We start from the raw sequence: 11,341 nt of genomic DNA, 5'->3' as shown, positions 1-11,341 counted from the left end.
CCTCCTCTTCCTCTCGGCCCCCTCCTCTTCCTCTCACCGAGCCCACACCGCCCGAGCGGGATGGCCTTCAGTTGGATGGGGGAAGGCCTCTCGAAGCCCGCCTCCCTCAGTCCCTCCAGAACGGGCTGCGTCAGCAGCAAAGCGGCAAAGTCCACTTGCTCGCCCGGGGCCAGCAGCACATCCCCGGTCCGGGGTCGCCGGTCGATGCTGTGCGCCGTGCGGCGGCCTGTGAGCGCCATCCTCCTGCCGTCAGAGTGTCAGGCAAGGCCCCGGCTTTGGGCCCGGAACCGGGAGGAGGGAAAGGTCCGCCCCCAGACGGGCATGACACGCCTCCTGGAGACTGGCCCCGCCCCTAGGCGTGTAAGACACGCCTCCTGGTGACAGGCTCCGCCCCTAGGCGGGTATGACACGCCTCCTGGTGACAGGCTCCGCCCCTAGGCGTGCAAGACACGCCTCCTGAAGACAGGCTCCGCCCCTAGGCGGGTATGACCAAACAGGCTCCGCGCCCCTGGCGGGCATGACACGCCCCCTGAAGACGGGCCACGCCCCTAATCGTGCACGACACGCCTCCTGAAGACAGGCTCCGCCCCAGGTGGGCGTGATACGTCCCATGGACACAGATCCCGCCCACTGTGGGGCAGAGACGCACCCACTGGAGACAGGCCCCGCCCCGTGGGGGGCCAAGGCACGCCCCATGGACACATGCCCCCTGCGGACTGCTCCCGCCCCGCGGGGGATCATGACACACCTCCTGGAGACAGGCCCCGCCCCCAGAAGCAAAACCCACCCGTGGAGACAGGGTGGGGATCAAGACACGCCCCCTGGGGACGGGCCCCGCCCCTTTGGGTGCAGCCCCACCCCACGGCCTGGATATATTCCACGCCCCTTGGATTCAGGCCCCGCTCATGGATACTGGCCCCACCCCTTCGGTGTTGCTCCACCCCCTCAGTGCTAACCACACCCCCCTGGTTTGGGCCCCTCCTGCTGAAGCCTTGGACAGAAGACACTCCACAAAGTGCCACATGTGAGGCTGCTTGAAGCTCCTACAGAGAGAATCTTTGGTAGTGGTCCAACTTCACAACAAGGCCGGTGGTGCATGGGAAGCTCTCCTCCACAGTCACACCTTCCCAACACATCGGAGAAAGTGAGGACTTGCAGATGCTGGAGGTCAGAGATTCAAAATGTGTTGCTGGAAAAGCGCAGCAGGTCAGGCAGCATCCAAGGAGCAGGAGAATCGACGTTTCGGGCATGAGTCCTTCTTCAGGAATCAAATAGCAGATCACATAAGCCCTTCCCAGCACATAGCAGATTTAAATCAGTGTTCAAACAACCCATGACCCTAAAAGCACTGAAGGAACACCTTCACAACACAGACTGAAGTACTTCAATAAGTTCAAAAACAAACTGAACCTCCCCCCACTCACATCTCCCCTTTCTCAATCCTCTTAAATTCCTGAAAACAATTTCCCCATCTAAACCATCCCCCAGTCCCTTCTTACTCACCCTCTCTCTTCACCATCACTCTCCACCACCACCCTCACTCCTCCCTTTCCTCTTCCCCCACTCCCCAAAAATGTTGGACGATAACCTGGTGTCATATGAATTCTTTATCCACCCCAATCCAACACCAGCAGCTCCACATCCTGACTACCATGGGCAGAGGGTTGGTTAACGAATAGAAAATAGAAAGTTTAGATTTTCAGGATGGCAACCTGTAACTAGCGGAGTGCCACAGAGATCAGTTCTCAGGCTGTAATTAATTACAATAAGTACAATACTTAGCGAATCACAGAGTCATACAGCATGGAAACAGACCCTTCAGTCTAACAGGTCTGCACCAACTGACAACCCAATCTGACCTAGCCCCATTTGCCAGCATTTGGCCCATATCCCTCTAAACCTTTCCTATTCTTATAACCATCCAGATACATTTTGAATGTTGTAATTGTACCAGCCTTCACCACTTCCTTTGGCAGCTCATTCCATACACACACCACCCTCTGTGTGAAAAAGTTACCCATCAGATTATTTTTAAATCTTTCCCCTCTTATCTTAATTCTATGCCCTCTAGTTTTGAACTCCCGTATCCTAGGAAGATGATCTTGGCTATTCAACCTATCCATGTCCCTATATAACGTCATCCCTCAACCTGCTTCCACACTGTAAGGATTCTATGAAACTCAAACCTTGGCCGAGAAATTGGGGTGAAAAGCATGTTACATTGAGCTAAATTTGTTGGAAGGATTGTAATTGCCCCCCTGTTATCCTGCAAGCCACTGGTCTTGACCACTGAGTGCTGTCAAGGCTGGATTATTAAACATATTCAAGGCAGAGATAAATAGATTTTTAATCAGGAAGGGAATCAAGGGTCATAGCAAATGGGCAAGTAAGTGGAATTGAGGATTATCAGGTCAACGATGATCTCAATGGGCTGAATGACCTATTTCTGCTGCCAAATCTTACAATCTTGGTCAATTGTCCATATTGTTGGGTGGATGTGTAATTGTACTGGAGACACTTAGCTACACAAACAGTGCAAGTATATTTTTACTGGAATGTTGTGAGGGTCTATCGCCTTTGCAGTTTACAGTGCCTTCAGCTGGTTCTTAATATTACAAGGAGTGAATCAAATTGGTTGAAGATTGACATCTGAGATGCTTTTGGACTTCAAATAGAGGCCAGGATGGATTATCCACTTGGCACTTCTGGCTGAAAATGTATGCAGATGCTTCAGCCTCATCGTTTGTACTGATCTGCTGTTCTCCCCCAACATTAAGGATAGAGATATTTGAGAAGCCTCATTCTCCATTGAGTTCTTTATTTAATTAACTACCAGCATTTATAACTGAATGTGAAAGGCCTGCAGAGCTTAGATCTGACCCGTTGGTTGTGGGACTGTTTAGATTTACCTTGAAAGCGTGTTGCTGGAAAAGCACAGCAGGTCAAGCAGCATCCAAGGAGCAGGAAAATCGATGTTTCGGACAACACACTCTCAACTCTGATCTCCAGCATCTGCAGACCTCACTGTCCCCCTGTTTAGATTTACCACCTATCTTTTCCTCTGTTTGCTGTGTAGGGTGGCACAGTGGCTAGCACTACTGCCTCATAGCACCAGGGTACCAGGTTCAATTCCAGCCTTGGCTGACTGAATGTGTGGAGTTCGCACATTCTCCCCATGTCTGCGTGAGTTTTCTCTGGGTGCTCTGGTTTCCTCCCACAGTCCAAAGATGTGCAGGTTGGGTGGATTAGCCATGGGAAATGCAAGATTGCAGGGGTGGGCGAGATGCTCTTCAGAGGGTCAGTGCAGACTGAATGGCCTCTACCTACACTGTAGAAATTCTACCATGTATCTAGTTCTCTGTGGTAGATTGACACATCAGTTTTAGATATAGATGGTGCTGTTTCTGTCACACCTTCATTGAACACTAACCATCCTGTGAAAGTTTTTAAATGGCTACAAAGTGTTCTGGGACATCAAAAGGCGCTATTGAAATGTAAGTTGTCTCTTTCTAAACAAGGTGCTTTTTGTAGAAGCAGAGTTTTCAAACATCAAAATGGTACTGAGCACAACACTTTACAGATCATTAGAATGCCCGGGTAGTTTATCCTGTCCAAAACTCTCACGTGCTTGAACTTAACATGAATTACAGGATAGGCTTTAGGTCAATCATAGGTGCTGAGTACAATAATGGGGAGCCTCTGAGATGCCACAATATTCATCAGGCCATGAATAGGGTGATTTATTGTACAATTTTCTGGTTCAAATAACTTCATCTCTAAACAAAGAATCCATCAATAAACTGGAAACTTGGCTGTTATTATGTAAACAGTGCAATCAATAACAATTTTATTTGACAAGCAATTCATTACATAACAGCTTTTGTATGATACAATATGATTTGGTCCAATTTATGAGTGGTAGTATGTTGGCATTTTAATCATTTGAATTCAGTGGCAGGGATTTATTTTGTAAATGCTGCATCATGTGCATGGAAGGGATCATCTTTGCTATCGGATGGAGTAGTTCTAATCTCACATGTACGCTTTTGTGTTTTCAGGATCAGGCCAGTAAAACTTTCACACAGTGGTGATGCTATCAGTAGCTGTATGAGTTTCAAATGTCACCTTGGAAATGTTACAAACTCCACTCCTAATATGGAGAGCAAAGGTGTGAGGCTCTGCATTAGTGTGAAGCTGCTGCCTCTCAGGCAAGCTATTTACTGATGACACTGATGTAGATGTCAAAGATCCTTTTTTTAATATTCATTCATGGGATGAGGGTGCCACTGGCTGGGCCAGCATTTATTGCCCATCCCTAATTGCCCAGAGGGCAGTTAAGAGTCAACCACATTGCTGTGGGTTGGAGTCACATGTAGGCCAGACCAGGTAAGGATGGCAGCTTCCCGCCCTAAAGTGGCCCAGATGAATTTTTCCTGACACTGGTTTCAGTGTCATCATTGGACCCTGAATTCCAGATTCATTATTGAATTCAAATTCCACCACCTGCCGTGCCAGGATTTGAACCCAGAACCCCAGACACTAGCTGAGTTTCTGGATTAATAGTCTAGCGATAACACCACTGGGTCATTGCTTCCCCAGTCTAATGGTTGCTGTTCTAAGGAGCAGTTTGGAAGTTTCCACAATGTCCAGGTCAATATACCACACTGTGGTATATATATCACGCTGAGGTCAATATATTGCTGTTGTTGACAGTAAATTCTGTAACAGGTTTCCTGAGATTAGAATGACATTATATAAATTTGCTCACACATCTCTCTGTCAGCGTCGCCACTTGGACCGTGTGGTAAAGGGTCGGCCTGGATTACAGGCTGAACCCACTGGAATGAGGCTTAAATTCACTATCTCCCAAGTCAGTGGTAAGAGTTCAGCCCACTGGACCACGGGAGGAGCTTGTCATGCAGATGTTAGCTGCTTTGTTTCTATTCACTGAAGCTGTGACTCCATTTATACAAGCAGGAAGACACTTTTGGATATTGTGAGGCTGGGAAAAACATGACAATGATCCGTCCTGTACCCCTTGACATATTTATTGTTTCCAACTTCGATAACCTTAACAGAGATTGATACATTTTCAGATATTAAAAGCATCAAAGTGTACAGAGAGTAAGCAGGAATATAGCATTGAGATACAGCACCAGACATGATCATATTGAATGGTGGAGCAGTTTCAAAGGGCTGAATGGCCTACTTCTGCTCCTAATCTCTATATTTCTATGTTAATGGCCAATGTTGTGATGTGGTTAAGATGGCAGATGGGATACTTGCCTTTAGAAGTCAAGGCATAGGGTCTAAGAACAAGTTACGCTGAAATTATATAAAGTATTCCAGTAATGTGTGCAGTTCTGGAATTCATATTATGGGAGGATGTGACTGCACTGGAGAGGGTGCAAAGATTTGTGCTGGAAAAGCACAGCAGGTCAGGCAGCATCCGAGAAGCAGGAAAATCGACGTTTCACATGATGAAGGGCTTTTGCCTGAAATGTCAATTTTCCCATTCCTCAGATGCTGCCTAACCTGCTGTGCTTTTCCAGCACCACACTTTTGACTCTAATCTCCACATCTGCAATCCTCACTTTCGTCCTGCAGAGGAGATGTACCAGGATGTTGTCTGGGCTGGTGAGTTTCAGTGATGAAGAGAGATTGGATTGTTGTCCTTCGAGCACAGGAGACTTAGGGGGATCATGATTGAGAAGTACAAGGTTATGAGGGGCAAAGTTAAGGTTGAAGGTAAGGGAAGGAAGGTTTAGAGGAGATCTGAAGAAAAACCTTTTCATCCAAAGGGTGGTAGGAATCTGGAACTCACTGTCTGTAAGGGAGGTAGAGGCAGAAATACATCACATTGAAGAAGTATTTGAATGTGCACTTAGGATATACCTATGTGCTGGGAAATGGGATTAGAACAGTTAGGGGGTTGTTTCTGACTGGTGCAGACTTGATCAGCCAAAGGGCTTTTTTCTGTGCTATACATCTGTATCTAGGCCCTTCATGATGGAAAATCAATATCAATATTGGAGAAAAGAGCAGGAAGGTGGAACTAACTGGGTAGTTCTTTATCAGGGTCAGTACAGACAATGGGCCAAAGAGCCTTGTTTACATTGTACAACACAATGACTCTATTGTATGATTTTTAAAGCTATTAAACAGAAGTGTTCAAAGGAAATTGAAACAAAAAAGTGCCACTATATTTCACTCATGGATTGTTTCCAGGTGTTTAATCTTTAATTTCTGGGTTAATTCTGAGGTTGAGGAAAGCCTTACACTTGGATACACACTCTTCACACAGGATCGCTGAACAGTATTTCAGCCCAACCACTTCAGTTCCACTATAACAAGCAAAAAAGCAACCAGGAGAGAAGGCACTTCATAATAAATGTCAAAAAAGCAGATGTAAAGGACAGCAAAACCTCTCACTGGAATTCTGAAATTGCTTTTCAACTCATGCACAATCAGTTTCAGAGTGCTTTTCTTTAAAATGTATGTATGTCACAATGTAAACAGAAATGTAGGTTAATGCAGCCCAATCCTTGAGGGCAGACCTCACTCATGTATTGCTCTAGCAAAAAAATTAACCCTTAAAAACCGAGAAAGTTAAGAACAAATTATCGTTAAATCAGTACCTTTCAGGAACATTGAATATTCCAAATGATTTCTGAGCCACTGAAATACAGATGAGGTGTAGTCACGGTTGTAATGCGAGAATTTTACAGTATATTAGGAGCAAGAGATAGTTAGGGAAAAGGTATGTCCACTCAGGACATGGAGTCATAGAGATTATCAACACAGGAAAAGACCCTTTGACTCATCATGCCCAAACCAGTCAAAAACAAGCCCTAAACTACTCTAATCCCATTTTCCAACCCTTGGTCCATAGCCTTGATTGTCTTGCCATCACAATTGAACACCTAAATATTTTTTCAATGTGATGACAGTCTTGGGCTCTCCCACCCTTACAGGCAGTGAGTTCCAGATTCCCACTATCCTCTGGGTGAAAACGTTTTCCTCACATCTCCTCTCAACTTTCCTCCCCCTACCTTAAAGCTATGTTTCCTGGACATGGACCCCAACATCAAGGAGAAAGGTTTGTTCCTGCCTACCCTATCCAAGACCCTCATAATTTTATGCATCACAATCATGGCTCTTTTCAATCTCCTCTGTTCTAAGATAAACAACCCAATCTGTTCAATCACCGTCCATAACGGAAACTCTCCAGTCTAGACAAAATCCTGGCAAATCTCCTCTGTACGCTATCCAATGCTATCACTTCCCTCCTGTAACGGGGATTGCAGAACATTTTTCTATTCAATTGTGGAACATGGACATCACTGGCTGGTTCAGAATTTATTACCCAACCCTATTTGTGAATGTGGTGGTGAGTTGTCTTCTTGAACCACTGCAGTCCACATGGAGATTCACCAAGCCATTTGGGAGAGAGTTCCAGGATTTTGACCCAGCGACAGTGACGTATTTCCAAGTCAGTAGGGTGAGTGGCTTGGTGGCAAAATTGCAGGGGGTGGTGTTCCCGTGTATCTGCTGCCCTTGTTCTTTAGATGGAAGTGGTCATGGGTTTGGAAAATGCAGTCAAAGGAACTGTCTAAGGTTTCTGCAGTGTATCTTGTAGATAGTACACTCTGCTGCGACTGAATGTCGGTGATGGAGGAAGTGGATACTTGTGGAAGTGGTGCCAATTAAACAGGGGTTGCTTTGTCCTGGATGATGTCAAGCTTCTTGAATGTTGCTGGAGCTGCACCCATCCAGGTAAGTGGGAAGTATTCCATCACCCTCCTGAAATGTGCCTTGTTGATGCTGGACGGGCTTTGGGGAGTTCGGGGTTGCAGTATTCTCTGTACACAGTACTCTAAGTGTGGCCTAACCAACATTTTATACATAGCCTCCCTGCTTTTGAACTCTATGCCACAGCTAATAAATACAAGACCCCCTTATGCCTTCTTAACCACTTTATCCACATATCCTGATACCTTAATGGGTTGGTGTATGTGCAAACCAAGGTCTCTCTAATCCTCAGTATTTCTCAGGGTCTTACTGTCGCGATACGATGTGATTTAAACTCACATTCAAATTGGATACAGATCAAACTTCATCATCAATTTGAACCACTAACTTGGTTACTTTCTCCACGAATGCTGGCAATCCTGCTGCTTATTTTCAGCGGTTTACACCTTTATCCCTAAATAAATGATTAATTTTGCTCTTTGGATTGTCTAATTCAGTAACGTTACCAAAATACAATCTTCGCTAACTGTGGAGTAATGTGATAATCGCCTTTACTCTAATAATAGTGACTGCGCAGGGAACATTGGAACAGATACCTGAGTACAGCAAGCTCCCAGAGATGCCGTCTCTTGCTCAGGCTATTCCACCTGCACTTTCCAACCCCACAATCCAGAACCTGATGATCATAGTCTCAGGACATGGGGTGAGCCATTTAAGAGTGAGAGGTGGAGAAATGCCTTCACCCAGAGAGTGGGGAGCCTGTGGAATTCTCTGCCACCGAAGGCGGTTGCAGCCAAAGCATTGAATGGTTTCAAGAAGAAGTTACATGTAGCTCTTAGGACTAAAAAGGTATGGGGAGAAAGCAGGAACAGAGAGCTGAGCTGGATGACCAGCCGGGACCATACTGAATGGTAGAGTAGGTTCAAAGGGCCAAATGGCCTACAGGGGAGGCAATGGTCCAGTGGTATTGTTGCCAGACTGTTAATCCAGAGATCCAGGTAATGTTCTGGAGGCCTAGGTTCAAATCCTGCCATCGCAGAGAGGGGAATTTGCATTCAATGAATATGTGGAATTAGGAGTCCAGCAATGACCATGAATTCATTGGTGTAACAACCCACCTGGTTCACTAATATCCTTTAGGGAAATAAAGTGCTATCCTTACCTGGTCTGGCCTACATGTGACTCCAAACCAATAGTAATGTGGTTGACTCAAACTGCCTTTTGGGCAATTGAGGACGGGCAATAAATTCTGGCCGAGCCAGCGACACCCTCATCCCCTGGAAGAATAAAAAGAAATCTCTGGCCCTTATTTTCTATGTTTCTATGACCTCTACCATCAGGAAGGACAAGGGAGGGGAATCCCTACAAGCTTCGCTCCATCCAAACATGGAAATACAACACCAAAAATATTGTCACCTTGTATCTCTTCTATATAGTTATACTTAACTTGATCACCCCTACAAGGCACTGAGGAAATCACTAATTAATTAACATAGTCACCCCTACAAGGCACTGAGGAAATCACTAATTAATCTCCCTGCAAAACTTGTTGAGCATGAGTTCCTTTGCTAATGGATGATGGCCTGTCTAGCTAGAACTCATCACCTACAAAGCAGACTGAGGTGGGCTCCTATGACTTCATGGTAGTGTCCCTACCTGTGGACTGAGAGGCCTGGGTTCACATCCCAGCTGCTCAAGAGCTGTAGAATCAGATCTTTGAACATGTTGATTAAGGGAAAAATAGGTTAAATAAGAATGTTCTTAAAATGTTACAAAGCAGACTCAGGTGGACCCTTGTGGCACAGTGGTAGTGTCCCATTGTCTAAGCCAAGAAACCCAGGGTTCAAGTCCCACCTGCTCCACTGTTATTTCATAACATCCTGAACAGGTTGATTAGAAAAGAAAATAAAGTCGACCCAGGGATGGGGGTGTACAGCAATCTTTCCCAGGCTGGGACTAGCCTATGAATGCCATGAGTAGTGGTTCTATTTTGGTGCTCAACAATAAACAATGTTCCTTTCCAATCTGGCTTCCTGAGTTATTATACTTAACAAGCATTGTTGACAGCTGTTAATATTTCCTTTCAGTAACGACACAGATTTGATTTTCCTTCGCTAACCTGATGTGTGCAGAGAGAATGATTACCATCAGGGACCTGCCAGAAGTAATGTATCCAAAATCTCACTGTGGAGTAGAAGGTGAGCAATGGAATTTAGGTGTTGACATATTCGTCAATGAGGTAAGTGTACCAGAGCTATAAGATGTATAAACAGTATATTTTCCTGCAAAGCATGAATTGACCAGAAGATGGCATCTATTAAGGTCATATGACATACACAAAACAGGGCCCTGCAGAGTAATAATTGTGGATGTTAATAAATTTCCTTTGTCATTTTTGAGAGAATGTGATCTTGTCATTGTTTGAATGAATCGTATTGCACCTTTATTTAAAATAGAATGATCAATGTAACTGGTAACGTCAGTGATTGTAATGAGATCAGCCAGGTGCACCTCGTAGGATAGAAGTTCCCTGATTGGGGCTGTTAATCTGGTCCAATCAGGGAGCCCTGGCTGACAGATATAAACAGGAGTGTCCACACCTGCACACACACATAACATGGGGGCTGGGGAAAAAAATAAGCACTACCGCAATTAGGCAGTAATGTGGGGGTTTAAAAAAACAGGAGTGTAGGAGGTTTTGTTCACTCTGAGAGCTGGCAGAAAACGATAAACAGGAGTGTGAGAGGTTCTGTTCACTCTGAGAGCTGGCTCTGAGGGAGCTGGGTCAGTGTCAAGGACTCTCCCTGTGTGAATAAAGAGTGACCTGCGAAGTTATTTCAGTGACGATAAGTTCAGAACAGACTTCACAGAATCTCAGAAGAATCACAGAAGTGTTTTGACATAGGAAGAGGTCATTCAGCCCATTTTGTCTGCACCGACTCTTCAAATCAGTATCATTAGTTAATGCCATTCCCTTGCTTTTTACCCATTCCCTTGTGTATTATTTTTATTCAAATAATATTACAATGCTTCATTTGAACTTGCTTCCACCACATTTCCAGGCAGTACATTCCACACCAACTACTCACTGAGTCAAAAAGTTTTTCTTTCATCACATTTACTTCTTTTGCAAATTATTATAAATCTACACTCACTTCTGCTCAATTCTTTTTTCAAATCAGAGCAGTTTCTCCCTATCTACTCTATCCAGCTCATTCGTGTTGTAAACCTCTATGAGATCTCCTCTTAGACTCCTTCTTTCCAAGGAGAGCAGTGCTGACCTCTCCAAACTATCCTCATTAGTGGCGTTCCTCATCTCTGGAAGAATTCTTATTAATCCTTTCTGCATTCTCTCCAAATCATTCACATTCTTCCTATAGAGAGGTGCCCAGACTGTGGACAATACTCCAGCTAAAGGTCTGTCCAGTGTCCTAAATAGGTGCAGCATAAGCCCAACCTTGTACTTTATGGCATTATTTGAATTAGAATTAGAATTAGAATCAGAATCAGAATTAGAATTAGGTTTGTTGTTACGCGACTCAAGTTCAGGCATACATAAGTACAGGGAAAAGTGTAGCAAGTCATCATT

The 11,341-nt window shown here is 44.9% G+C and overlaps 1 protein-coding gene across 1 annotated transcript in view; it reads right to left on the bottom strand.

Annotated features, from left to right (window-relative positions):
• ddx20 (DEAD (Asp-Glu-Ala-Asp) box polypeptide 20) overlaps positions 1-335 on the bottom strand; it is a 39,149-nt gene extending 38,814 nt beyond the window's left edge. The window contains exon 1 of the mRNA XM_043716373.1: positions 38-335. Coding sequence (XP_043572308.1) covers positions 38-239 — 202 coding nt within the window. The 5' untranslated portion in view covers positions 240-335. The remainder of the gene's footprint in view (positions 1-37) is intronic.
• Positions 336-11,341: the final 11,006 nt, after the last annotated feature.

Source organism: Chiloscyllium plagiosum, chromosome 26 (assembly GCF_004010195.1).
Source record: "Chiloscyllium plagiosum isolate BGI_BamShark_2017 chromosome 26, ASM401019v2, whole genome shotgun sequence".
NCBI classification, from domain to species: domain Eukaryota; kingdom Metazoa; phylum Chordata; class Chondrichthyes; order Orectolobiformes; family Hemiscylliidae; genus Chiloscyllium; species Chiloscyllium plagiosum.
The sequence above is the reverse complement of the archived record's forward strand: the minus strand, read 5'-3'. Positions and strand labels throughout refer to the sequence as shown.